Below are 13,922 nucleotides of genomic sequence, written 5' to 3'. Positions count from 1 at the left end.
TTCATTACTATGCATTCAATTTTTAATAATTACCACCTGAAGCCTCACCTGTTTTGTTGTAGGAACACCTTGTCTTCATACATTCACAACAGAACTCTGCAACACTCACTACTGCAGACAACTCATGCTCATTCACCCATACCCATGTGACTCTGCCTCCATCTCAGGGCTCATTAGCCATCTAAAGAGACAGCCACAGACCTACCTAGAGACTGCTCCTTCCACCAAAACTTGTGAGAATGAGCACCATGTGCCAGTGGTCAAATGGGATCATGTGTCAGTATGTCACAATTCCAACACAGGCCTTTCTTTTATAATACCATTTCCTACTGATCATCTTAAAGTAGGGTATTTAAAGATCTGTTGCTAATTAGACAATGACAAGAGCTCAAACATGCTACTAAGGATTTAAAACCCAGATATGGATCTAGTTGCTCTTTTCATTTGTTTTCAACACCCAAGTTTGTATTATCAGTATCAGGTGGCTAATTGGAGGCTAATCTCTTCTAGAAACTGCTAAAACATACTACAGAGATGTAGTTAGGGATTCTAACTTGGCATTCTGAATGACAACCTTGTAAGAAGCACGCTGTACAAAACAAACCATCACGAGTCAGTCAGTGTTTAAGGAATTTTTATTAAACCAAGAATTTTATAATCCAAATTACGTTTCTTTGCTCAGCTATCAATTCTCACTGTCAACTAAAACAGTGGTGATATTCTGAGCTTTTCCACAGTAAAGAATTACAAAATTAAAGAAAGGAATGCTTTAAATTTTTGTACTGTGCTGAAAATTCTTTTCCCCCGGGTTTATAAAACATTAATTTGTATTTTTTATTTTACTATTTTTTTTAAATTTTAAATCAGTAAGTAATCTAGGACTAGCATTTGTTTTGCTAGCCCCGGCGTTGCTCTGTACATAAGCTTCAAAGTTTCCTTTCCTTTTTTTATTTATTTTATATTTTGCAATGTTTTTCTCAATATTTAATAGTTTTTCCATGTTTAGATTTTTTTTTCTTCGGTGAAGCGAAGTTCTAGATTGTAGTCCCGGATCTTTCTGCAAACAGAAACAATGTTATTAGGTTTTACAATTAAAGCAGAACCTTACGTTTTCAGACACACTTTCTGCAGCTGTAAACCCAACAGCACTGTGATACTTGGTAAGACAAAAACTGAGCCTAGAACTAAACAGTACTCTGCACAGCATGGCCTTAGACAATGGCTATGCACAGTAATTTATGCACAATAATTTATTACTGTAACTAACTTGACTGCAGGTCACCTCTACTCTTAAGGCCAGCACACCAAGGCTGATCAAATAACTGCACTAACAGTATTTTCAATTACTAAAACATTATGAAGTGTACGGAGTAATGGTCTCAAAGTTTGGACATCTTAGTTTAGGACAGACAGCAGCTGTTTATCTCCAGTGTGAAAATGTCACTAGCAAAAAAATATGGAAAAAGTGTGGGAAAAACGTGACAAATTCCACCTCCAAAAGTAAAGTTGCAGAAATTAAAAGACCAAGAAAAGAACAAAATTTTAAGTGATCAAATGTTAAAGCAGACATCTTCAAACGATAGCTATAAATTGGAAATTGAGGTCATATACAGGCAAAACCTAACTGGACTGAAGAGAGAATAGATTCCTCTATTACCCTCAACTCCACATCATTTTCCCCTTTCAAATTTGTAAAGATACCCCCTTTTGCCTCTTCCCATCATGCAAAATTAAGATACTAATCCCGCAGATGGCAATAAAATCACGTTTTAATTGACATTGAAGTTAAATTCACCAAAATGTGAAGTCAAGACAGTATGTAGTCCAGTTTAATTACTGTGTAATTTTTAGATTTTTGGCAAGTATATACAAGTTATAGTGTAAACAAGCTACTTAATTTCTAAGGAAAAATACAGTTGGAGTATCATTTTAAGCTTACTTCAATTCCACAAGTTCCTCTTGAATAACAGTATGAACAGTAGTGTTTGACAGAACTGTATTTTTACATGCATGCCTAAAATTAATTCCAACTCAATATGCTGTTAAAAACAATGCTTTAATTCCAGCTAAATATACAAGACAAAATGTCAGAAGCATTTGCTAATGCAGAGCTACAGAACTGGACAACAGGCTTAAGCACAAAATTTGTTTACAACTGTGACCATAGCTGCTACTTTCTGTGGCTGCAAACAATACAGAGCCTGGAAGCACGCTGTTTATAAATCTGTGGACTAAGGACTACTGCCCCAGTCAACCTATAAAACTACAGTGCACAGAAAACTTACTTATTAAACGCTTGGAACCCCAGTAGGATTATTAACTGCCTTTTGAGCAGCCTCTTTAGCTTGGTGGGCTTGTAGTACGGCTACAGCTTCATCAACCTGTTAAGTAAAAAGGAAAAATTAATGAAGGGAAGCTTAGCAATTTCTGTACATTTAAGTTAACGAAACAGTTTAAATTATATATACAAAGAATGCCTGCACTGTTAAAATGAAAAGGATAACGTTACAGTTCCGGTCCATCCTAATGTAAGTCACTGCCACACTCTGAAAAAGGGTATTCTAATTTCTCGTCCTGGGCCACTGTTGCATTGCTGCTACTCCACTGTGCCAGCATAAACACCTGTTAAATCAGTGTAGACTTAACTGCTGATAAAACTAGTGTAAGGCAAAAATCCACCTACCTTCGAACGAAGAGACTCAGGAGACTCGAGCATATGGAGAAGTTCAGAGTTGTCAATCTCCAGCAACATACCAGTGATCTTACCCGCCAGAGTAGGGTGCATGCTCTGAATGAGAGGAAACAGACGTTCACCTAGAGAGAGAAAAGTTAATCAGTGACAAATCTCATCTGAAAAGCTCAACCCAGACTTAGATAAAACGGAAACAAGCGCCATGTTCTACTGCGAAAACCATTTATTCTGCATTTTACAATTCATAAAAGAGTACTTTGACTGTCCTTCTGCTACAAGGTGTAGAGAAAGGTATCATGTACATACCTAACATCTGCTTTTGTTCTTGTGGAGGGGCAGAAGCCAACATGGAAGCAGTCAAGGGTTCCTGACCTTGCACATGGACAGCAGGCTGCAAATTAATTTAACACCATTTCAAAATTAAATTCTAGTTCATAATTAGGTGCAGCTTCAAATATCCGATGTTCCACAACTCAGCATAAACAATGCCTACACTGCCAGAAACATGGAAGAAGTTACGACTAAGTCAATTTAATCAAATAGTGCTGGTTAGAGCTGACTGATGCTGGAGATTAGTATCAACCACTCCACTGTGAAGCAAGCACAAGGAGAATTCAGGCTAAGGTATCAAGCAACTGGAAAATATGAAGTAACACATGATCACATCCTGTCCCAGGTGAACTTGAAATACACTTAAAACCCCACTGCCATTAAGTCTGCTGCCACAATGCAGAGCCTGAATTCTAGAATAACAAAGACAGCTCTTAATCATAAGCATCACCCCCCCACACCATCTTCCTCTGCAAAAAACACCAGCAAAAGCATGGACCAGCTCCTAAAATTACATACCTGCTGCATAGCAACCTGCGGCTGTGTATTAAGATGCTGCTGAGGATTACGAACACCTGCAGCATATTTGTATTGTGGTACTGTGCGTACAGCAGGAGTAGCTGCAGTAGCTGCTGCTGCAGGACGTGGACCCATTGTTTGTGTTGACGTATTAGCTGAAAAGGTAACAATTCTGGATGTGAAGATTTTTTTACTTATCCTACACTGTACAAGTTAAAAACAACAAATCAGCCCAAACGAATACTAAATTTAGGTATTGTATTATAGATTCATCTCAGTAGTATTGTCAACTGTCACATCACTGGTCATATCTGAAGGTTCAAAACTCAAAGTTTACTCAATGTTACTTTCCAGTCGCTTCAATAATGAATTGCTTTTCTTAGATGCTGTTGAAAAAAGATCTGTGAGAAAACATTCACTTTGGTTGGGTATTAATTTGATTTCATTCTAACCTCAACAGTCACCTGATTTCCTGAGCACATTACATCAAGAGTCATCCTAAAAAAAGACACTTCATGAAGTATACAGCTAAAAACTTACTACTGCCTAATACATTCTGAGAGAATTAAGACTCCATTACAATCAGTTCTGGTTTATTCAGTGATATGCAGATTCTGCATACATGATACTGGCTCACAGTATTCTATGACAAAGTAATAAGAGCTAAAATTGTATCATCGCAGTGTTTTTACATGCAACCTGTTATTACAATTGCCCCAACAACGTTTAGAAATGGCAGAAGCTGTCATACAGTATTATTCAAATGTACACTAGAAGAAGAAAAGCTTCATGCTAAGGCGATGGGCCCACAGCAGGGGTCTTTGCTGGGGCACTATTTAAAGCAACTACTAGAAGGTGATACTAGCTTACTCATTTAATAAGAGCCAGAAAAGGAGGGAAGTGTTACCACATGTGATATTGAACTTACAAATGCTTTTGAGAGATCATTCTGAACCAGCAAAATTAAAAGAGAAGTCTAATACTTAAAGTTTGCATAAATGAAACTCACCAACACGTTGTGTTGACATGACTCGTGGAACTTGTGAAGAAGCCGGTCTCATGGTACTAAATGGTGGTCTGGGTGCTGCTGGGCGGATAGCACCAGGCATGTTTTGGAATGCTATGTTTTAGAGAAAATATATTAAGTTACATGCTGAAACACTGAATAGTGACAAGAGTTTAGAAGCATTACCATTAACATGACAAAGAGAAGACTGATACGGTAATGCTGTGAAAATGTATTTAAAAGTACAAAGATAAATGCTACAGAGTTTACCTCAATCACTGGAAAAAGGTAAAGAAGTGACTTACGATGAGGTCTGGCACCCTGAGCAGTCCAGCGAGGACTAGGCCTAGCAAGTTGAGCAAGTTGATTAGCAGGATAGTATGCAGCACGGTTCTGAGTCTGTCAAACAGAAAAACATGGTGTAATTTTATCTTTGAAGGACACACTGAACAGTCCATCACCTTTCTGCTATGAAATTAGAACGCTGAAATTATGGACACGTGCCAATAGTGATATTTACTGGTAAATCTAGACAGGTTATATACACAGTACAAAACATTGTTATTCAGCTCTATACATACCTGTGGGATAGCTGCCATGAAGTAACCTGAAGGAGGTGCTGGTTGGTAAGGGTTGATTACAGGATTAGGTACTGCTCTTACGCTTGCCATTCTCTGCATATACTGGTTGGTGAGATGAGCTTGGCGCTCTTCTTTACGCTGGGCTAGAGCTACATATAATGGTTTAGTAGCCACAATTCTACCATTCATTTCTGTGACAGCTTTGGTGGCTTCTTCTGGTGATGAAAAGCATACAAATCCAAATCCTTTGCTGCGGCCACCTTCCATCATGACCTGTCAGTGGTTTTAAAAAAAAGAGAATGCTGTATCTATCCCCACTCAACTTGCAAGAGTTTCTTTTTTCAGCTTACTAGAAATGAGACCACAGATTTGTTTTACTGACTTGATTTATAAAAAGGAATAGAATTGCATAATTAATAGCTAATTGTTTACTGAATACAGACAAAACTCTCAGTGAAGGAATGAGCATTTTTATTGCACTGGAAAGATGTTATTTTTCTCACATTAGTATCAGTACTCAGTTTATTTCAAGAAAGGATGACCACATGTGTTTAACCTGAGACATTCAAAAATCAAGAGAGCAGATGTCCATGTATATATCACAGAATTATTAAGGTTAGAAAAGACCTTTAAGACCATCAAGTCCAACCATCAACCCAACCCCACCATGTCCCCTAAGCCATGTCCTGAAGTGCCACATCCACATGTTTTTTGAACACTTCCAGTGACGGCGACTCCACCACCTCCCTGGGCAGCCTGTTCCAATGTTTGACTGCTCAAGTATAGTGTGTATATATATATATAGTATCATATAGTATGTAATAGCAGTGATAAGTGTCTGGGTCACATCTGTTAGTCAATGAAATAAAACACTCTTCCTTGGTGAAGGATCACTGTTCATTTTCAGTGAAAGGACAAGCACAATCTATAAACTTTACTTTACCTTTGCACTAGTGATTGTACCAAATGGGGAGAATTCTTTTCGAAGACGTTCATCATCAATCCCATCATCAAGATTTTTCACATAAAGGTTTACACCCTAAAAAAAAAACAAGTTATTTTTGCAACCAAATGGTTCATGTAAATCTAAAAATATCATAGAATAAAGTTAGTCCTCTTGAATTAAAACTGAACCTGGTATCTGGTGATCCTGTCCTGCTTCATTTGCTCAAACTTGCGCTTCAGCTCCGTCTGTCTTTCCACCTTTTTCTGAGCCCGGCCAACATAGATTTGTTTTCCATTGAGCTCTTTCCCATTCATCTCATCTACAGCCTTCATTAATAAACAAGAGGTTAGCAGTGCTTCATATTCCAGTGTTTTTCAGGCATACAAAAAATGTAATTAAAATATAAAAAGTTAAACAAGGATTCCAGAAAAAGAGCCAATCCCTCTAAAATATCACTAGCTGATACAAAATACCCCAAGACTTCTCTACTTAAAGCAAAAAGTGTGCTTCAGTTAAAGAAAAGTCACAAGGGATACAAAGAAATTTTCCTATATGAAGTTGGGGAAAAAAAGATACAAAATGATCAAGTCACATACAATGACTAACTATTTCATAGAATCACAGAATAGTTTGGCTTGGAAAGGATCTTTAAAAGCCATCTAGTCCAACCCCTCTGCAATGAGCAGAGACATTTTCAACTACTTCTCCAGCCTTTTCTTGCTAAACACAGAGAAAAGAAAGCAAATTAAGTTGAAAAGCTCTAATTCACACACCTGACTTCTGTTTTTAAAAGTAACATCTGAAACTGTAGTATCTACCTGACCTTCTTCACTGTATATTAAGCTAGAGCTCTCATATATGGCTTTTTCATTTTTAATCTTTCATTAAGGACATACATGAAGAGTATGAAAATATAAACTTTCTTCCTTTACACTCTTTTGAGTTACAACTATTGAGATGTGAAAACTCTGGTACAGATTTATGCAATTAATTTAAAACCAGAAGTCACCGGTTTATTGATGTATCTACTGAGATATTAGTATTTTGTTATTTAAAATACCGTACACATGACTGACTACAGAATCAATTCATCAACGAATGTATGCAAGACTGAACAATGTAGAGGTAAGACAGACAGGATTTGTTCTAATCTCTTGCTTGTATACTTGCACTACTGACAAATCACAGAATGCCTTTTGAAAACCAAACTTCATTTGTTGCCCTGATTTGTTCTGTGTCGAGCTTTAGTCCTGATGCTATGTCCCTACTGCCACAGTCAACTGACACATCAAAGCAACCAGCTGACGCAGAATTAAGTTATACAGAATACTGGCATGTTATAGACATATACACAAGTTAAAAGTACCCTTCTTCCAAAGTTACTCTTCATAGTAAAAGCAGCATCACAGGGCTCTGACTATTTTCTTACAGCTGTGCCAAACTTCCTGCTGACTTTGCAGTGCTGAAGTTTGAAAACACAATCCTTTCTGCCTTGCACAAATGTTTTGTGCAACCAAATTGGATCCAATGATTTATATGGGTTTTGCAGAGATAGAATAATTTACTATGCTGGTATGTTGCCCAGCACGAGGGAGTCCAAATCTCATAAAGACCTTTAAGCCCAGCTACAACCAACCGGTTATTAAATTATTCAAGACTCCCCATTTCTACACTAGTTCCAGCTGTCTCAGAGTACCTTAACTTAATAGGCTCCTCAAATCAACTGACATTTTCTCATAAGAAAGCATTCTAAATGACAGAAACTCTGCTAAGTCATTTAGGAAGCAGACACCTGTTTTCACAGTGTCCTTGACCACTTAAAAACCCTTAATGAATTCACAAGATTTCACACCACTCGATGAAACATGTATTATTTGGGTCTCAGCTATAGAATTCCCAAAATGAAATCCAAAGCTTACTTTTTGAGCATCTTCATGTCTTTCAAAGCTAACGAAGCCAAAGCCTTTGGATTTTCCACTCTCATCAGTCATAACTTTCACACTTAGGGCAGGACCTAAAAAGAGAATGAAATACTTATGCTTCGTATACAGAGTGTATTCGCTTCATGTTTTAAACATCCTGTTTAGAAGTTTTAATATTTAGTTTATTTCACTTGTATTACAAAGGACTTCGGAACCAATAATAGTATCTAGCAAGCATCACCCATTAATATAAAATTGCTGATTTGCCCTGACACTGAACTTCAGCCATTAGGGCTAAAGTCTGCCATGCTGAATTTCTTTCCTACTGTACTTGCAACCAAAATGGGAGAGGAATTTAACTTCAAAGTGAATGAAATTGTTTTTCTCATTAAAAATTGCAACATGTAAAAAGCATTAGTGCTTCTACCTTTTGAAACAGGTACTGAAAGCCAGAGAGGAAGCCTTTCTGTTAGGTACGTGCTTATCCATTTAACCTGGTGTTGAAGAACTGCAGTTCACAGACTCAGCTGAGATAGATATTAGCAGCTGAATTTGCTACCATTTCAACCACAGATACTTCAATAGTGGAAAGACATTTCCTGTTCATATACAAGGCTTTTGTCTTGCTTTATATGATATCCACTGGAGAACAGCAAAAGCATGGAGGAAATAAAAAAAAGCTGAGGCTGAGAATAAAGTAGATGTGCCCTATAAACCAGTGTAAGAATCTGTAACTGAATTAAGGAGTTTGCCATTTCCTGTCAATGGTGACACATCATATACATTACTAGATCATGGTGATATGCCTGACACAATTTTGCCCCATGGATAACTGAGAATCAAGACAGAACCAAACAGTGTGCAAATGGAAAAGTTCTTTACAATTTCATATTAGGTCAGCCATCACAATACAACTGAATAACAAAAGCAGAGATACCCTGAGTAAAGACAAGTCTGCAGGTCAATGAAAGCAGTAGCAAACTCATTTGTCATGTATCCTGTAGTGAATTCATAACATCAGTCTGTACTAAAACAGAAAATACTTATTTGCAACTTAAAAAACTGCAAAACCCATCTGAAATGCTATTTAGACACATTATCTTCAGATGAAACAATTATGATGGCAGGATTACATATGCTATTCTGGCCATTTAAAATTATCCAGTTTGAATCTGAAATTCAAAAGTACCAACTTTTCAGTACCTTTTGGTTTTGGGTTTTTTGTGTGTGTTTTTTTTTTTGTTTGTTTGTTTTTTTGTTTTGGTTGTTTGTGTGTTTTTGTTTTTTATCACCATCAGACAGCTAGTTGATTCCTGGTATTATAAGGCACTGTACAGATAAGATACAAGAAGTATGCTGAAGTTCACTTGTGTTTATATAAACTTAAAGACATTACCGAACTTGCCAAAGAGTTCCTTAAGTCTCTCATCATCCATGTCTTCTCCAAAATTCTTGATGTAAACGTTGGTGAATTCCTTTGCTCTGGCTCCAAGCTCTGCCTCACGTTCCTTGCGGGATTTAAACCTTCCAACAAATCTAGTTGCAGGAGAACAGAATGGTGTAGATTAAAGCAAGTCTGTCAAGGTTTAAAAATTTACTTGTAATCCTCTGGCATCATATTTTATTCTTTATCAGTCTCATTGTTCATTACAGGCATGAAATTCTTTGGATAAAATATTTATGATACACCTCCAAAAAAAAAAGACAATTTCACTATCCTTTTCTACACTGGTGTGCTTATAGTTACTAGTATAAAAACACTTTCAAGCCATTGGAGAGATTGTTCACTCATAAAACAGGCTTTGAAAGAGTACTAGGTAAAGTGGCTAAACAGAAATTCTAGATATCAGCATAATCCCTCTGCTGTACCAAAAACTTGGCAGCCTTAAAGCAGTTACCGTTCCCTGATTCAGCTTTTAAGCAAGAGATACTTATTTAGCTATTCTCCCCCACTCCCTTACACACCTTTCCAGCCTTTATCAAAGCAAGACTTTTGTTTAGTTTGTTTTGGGGTTTTTGTTGGGATTTTTTTTTGTGTGTGTTTTTCTTCTTTAAATAGGCATGGTGAAATAAATAGTTCAACCTGCTTTTAGTCAAATGCCATTGCAAATTGGCTGGGAACACCAAAGGTCAGTTCATACTGTCAGAGAAAGAACAGGATCTGAACATAACACTCTGCAATCCAAGGAACTGCTCTAGTACAGACATTACATGGCTAACACCAGCTTCTGATTGTAGCAGACTTTTGCTGTCAAATTTTGTTGTATTGTCCAAATTTATAGTTCCAAATCTGACAAATCCAAAAAAGTACTCAACGTTTTCTTAAATTTTGACTTCACCTGACTTACAGTAACCAGGAATGGTAAGAATGATAGTGCAATGTATTCAGCAGATTTTGATAGTGAGTGCTTTAATTCACTTTTAAAAGCCTAGCCTGAGTAGAAATTCAAAGCAAAATTAACTCTGATGTATTTTATCAAACAAAATTTACATAAATCATGTGCTTTTATGACTACATGCTGACCTTTTTTTACTCATTTAAAAAGCTTGTATAAAGATGGAAGCTGAGTAAAAGCATCCACAGTATGCCAAGCACAGAACAAGCAGGAAAACTAAAGTTTCAAAAATACACATTCTCTCTCTATGTGGCTTGATCCATCCATCTCTACATGTAAAAATAATCCATGATGGTAAGCTGATGCTGATTTCTCTTATCCTTTTTCCAAAGCCTCTCAAGTATTTACAGAGGTATTCTTTTGCAACTACACCAAATACCATAATGATCCCTTAGGCATAGCTGTGAGGCACATTCGCCCCCTCGCGCGCCTAGATATGACTAACCAAGCAGCCCAGAAACCTTTTTTTCCCTACAGTATAGAACAGTGATGATGTTTAAAACATTATGTTTTTATAAGTTTTATTTTCTACTCCTATTTCCTAGATATGCCTTCTAACAGACATTCATATAAAAACATTAGTGTAATCCGACTGCTATTCAGGACCAAGTAACTCTAGAGCTTTAAGTTTCATCCAAAAAAGGGATAACATATCTATCTCAACTCTTATAAAGGAAGTACTATTCAGAATACCCAGTGGATTGTACTTCATCCCAGATCAGTAAGATCAGAACACCAGAAAAGTTCCCAAATCCTCATTACAGCATTGGCTTGTAAGACACCTAATACAGTATTTTTTTCCCTAGAATCACAGAATAGTTTGGGTTGGAAGGGACCTTTAAAGGTCATCTACTCCAAACCCCCTGCAATAAGCAGGGACATCTTCAACGAGATCAGGTTGCTCAGAGCCTCGGCCAGTCTGACCTTCAATGTTTCCAGGGATGGGGCACCGACCACCTCTCTGGGCAACCTGTGCCAGTGTTTCACCACCCTCACTGTCAAAAATTTCTTCCTTCTATCTAGTCTAAATATGCCCTCTTTTAGTTTAAAACCATTACCTTTTGTCCTGTGGCTACAGGCACTGCTAAAGAGTCTGTCCCATCTTTCTTAAAAGCCCCCTTTGAGTACTGGAAGGCTGCAAGAAGGTCTCCCTAGAGCCTTCCCTTCTCCAGGCTGAACAATGCCAACTCTCCCAGCCTGTCCTCAGAAGAGAGAGATTTCACCCCTCTGATCATTTTTATGATCCTCCTCTGGACCCTCTCCACCAGGTCCATGTCCTTCCCGTGCTGAGGGCTCCAGAACTGGATGCAGGACTCCAGGTGAGGTCTCACCAGAGTGGAGCAGAGGGGCAGAATCCCACCCCTCAACCTGCTGGCCACGCTGCTTTGGATGCAGCCCAGGATATGGTTGGCCTTCTGGGCTGCGAGCGCACATTGCTGGCTCATGTCCAGCTTTTCATCCACCAGTACCCCCAACTCCTTCTTGGCAGGTCTGCTCTCAATCCCTTCATCCCCCATCTTGTATTCCTACCGGGGGCTGCCCCAGCCCAGGTACAGGACCCTGCACTTGGCCTTGTTGAACCTTACGAGGTTCACATGGGCTCATTCCTCAAACTTGTCCAGGTCCCTCTGGATGGCATCCTGCCCCTCAGGTGTGTCAGCTGCACCACTCAGCTTGGTGTCATCTGCAAACCTGTTCAGGGTACATTTGATCCCAACATGTCACTGATGAAGATATTACACAGTACGGGCCCCAGTATGGACCCCTGAGGGACACCGCTCGTCACCGATCTCCATCTGGACATTGAGCCATTGACCACGACCCTGTGGATACAACTATAAATTTCAATTTCTCATACACCCAACAGTCCACCCATCAAATCCATCCCTGTCCAATTTAGAGAGAAACCAGGTCTAGCTGAAGATGTCCTTACTCATGGCAGGGGGTCTGGACTAGATAATCTTAAAATGTCCCTTCCAACCCAAAGATTCTATGATTCTATGTTGTGGGGGACTGTATCAAAGGCCTTACAGAAGTCCAGACAAACATCACCAGTAGCTCTTCCCCTGTCCATGGATGTGGTCACTCCATCATAAAAGGCCACTAGGTTGTTCACACAGGACTTGCCCCTGGTGAAGCCATGCTGGCTGTCTCGAATCACCTCCCTGTCCTCCATGTGCCTTAGCAGAGCTTCTAGGAGGATCTGTTCCATGATCTTCCCAGGCACAGAGGCGAGCCTGACAGGTCAGTAGTTCCCAGGGTCCTCTTTGCTACCTTTTTTAAGAATGAGTGCAGTGTTTCCCTTTTTCCAGGCTCCAGGGACTTCACCTGACTGCCAGGGCTTTTCAAATACAATGGAGAGTGACTTGGCAACTATAGCAGCCAGTTCCCTCAGGACTCTGGGATGCATCTCATCAGGTCCCATAGACATGTGTATGTTCAGGTTCCTGAGGTGGTCTTGAACCTGATCTTCCTTTACAGTGAGAGGGACTTTGCTCCTCCAGTCCCCATCCTGCAGTTCATCCACTTGAGAGGTGTGGGAAGAGAGATTGCCAGTAAAGACTGAGGCAAAGAATCTGAGTACCTCAGCCTAGTGTCTGTTATTAGCATTTTCTGAACTTATTCTACCTTTAGAATAGGCAGATAATAAAATTCATAGTATTCCTAGCACTAAAATTCCAAAACCTCTTTAAAATTAGAAACGTTTAGAACAACCTGCCTTTTCTAGGTAAGCTTTAAGTATTTGTTTGCTGTAAAATGAGTTTCAGTCTGTTGATCCACAACTACGTATTTATGTACTTACACTTTGCGGTCATTAAGCAGCATACCATTCATTTTTTCAATAGCTCTTTCTGCAGCTTCTTGTGTCTCAAAATGTACAAATCCATAACCCTTGGATCCATTTTCATCACATACCACCTATTAAAGAAAAACCTTGTTGTAATACCCATGGAATGTTTCCAGCGTAAACTGAGTTAGTTTGGTGCATTAAATACACCAATAATTTTCCACTAACCTTACAAGATAGGATGTTTCCAAAAGCAGAAAATGTGTCATACAAAGCTTTGTTATCAATTGATTTGTCCAAATTTTTGATGAAGATGTTTCCTACACCACTTTTGCGTAGAGATGGATCGCGCTGAGACCACATTATGCGCACTGGTTTGCCTTTAATGACATCAAAGTTCATTGTATCCAAAGCTCGTTCAGCTGGAAAAGCATGATGGAATTAGTAGGAAATGCTAAAGTTACCTTAATAAGCACAGAAATAGCATTTGAAGCATAATTCTTCACAGAATTTTTACTTAAGTCCAGCATCACCAACAAGACACAAACCCAAATCTCCAATGTAAATACACCCCATCCTGTTTCATGCAAGTAAAAACCGGCAAAAGCTCCTCAGCAAAAGCTGGCCTTACAAGATAGGAAGGAGCATATGTCAGCTGAACAAGCTGTAGAAATCCAGTAGCTGAAAGGATTGGAACCCACTGTTGAAAAGATGGTACCATGACAGGAGAAAATGTATCAAG

General features: G+C 38.7%; 1 protein-coding gene across 1 annotated transcript; it reads right to left on the bottom strand.

Moving 5' to 3' along the window:
* Nucleotides 1-617: 617 nt before the first annotated feature.
* Nucleotides 618-13,597, bottom strand: PABPC1 (poly(A) binding protein, cytoplasmic 1). The gene is made up of 14 exons (XM_010294354.1): nucleotides 13,409-13,597; nucleotides 13,196-13,311; nucleotides 9,393-9,532; nucleotides 7,994-8,088; nucleotides 6,263-6,400; nucleotides 6,072-6,167; nucleotides 5,129-5,401; nucleotides 4,853-4,946; nucleotides 4,551-4,661; nucleotides 3,542-3,696; nucleotides 2,999-3,083; nucleotides 2,684-2,814; nucleotides 2,286-2,381; nucleotides 618-1,057 (listed from the first exon to the last, which is right to left on the bottom strand). The coding sequence occupies exons 1-13, from the start codon at nucleotides 13,580-13,582 to the stop codon at nucleotides 2,289-2,291; spliced, it is 1,701 nt and encodes a 566-aa protein (XP_010292656.1). The 5' UTR covers nucleotides 13,583-13,597; the 3' UTR covers nucleotides 618-1,057; nucleotides 2,286-2,288.
* Nucleotides 13,598-13,922: the final 325 nt, after the last annotated feature.

This window comes from Phaethon lepturus, unplaced genomic scaffold (genome assembly GCF_000687285.1).
Source record: "Phaethon lepturus isolate BGI_N335 unplaced genomic scaffold, ASM68728v1 scaffold7709, whole genome shotgun sequence".
In the NCBI taxonomy this organism is placed as follows: Eukaryota; Metazoa; Chordata; class Aves; order Phaethontiformes; family Phaethontidae; genus Phaethon; species Phaethon lepturus.
The sequence above is the reverse complement of the archived record's forward strand: the minus strand, read 5'-3'. Positions and strand labels throughout refer to the sequence as shown.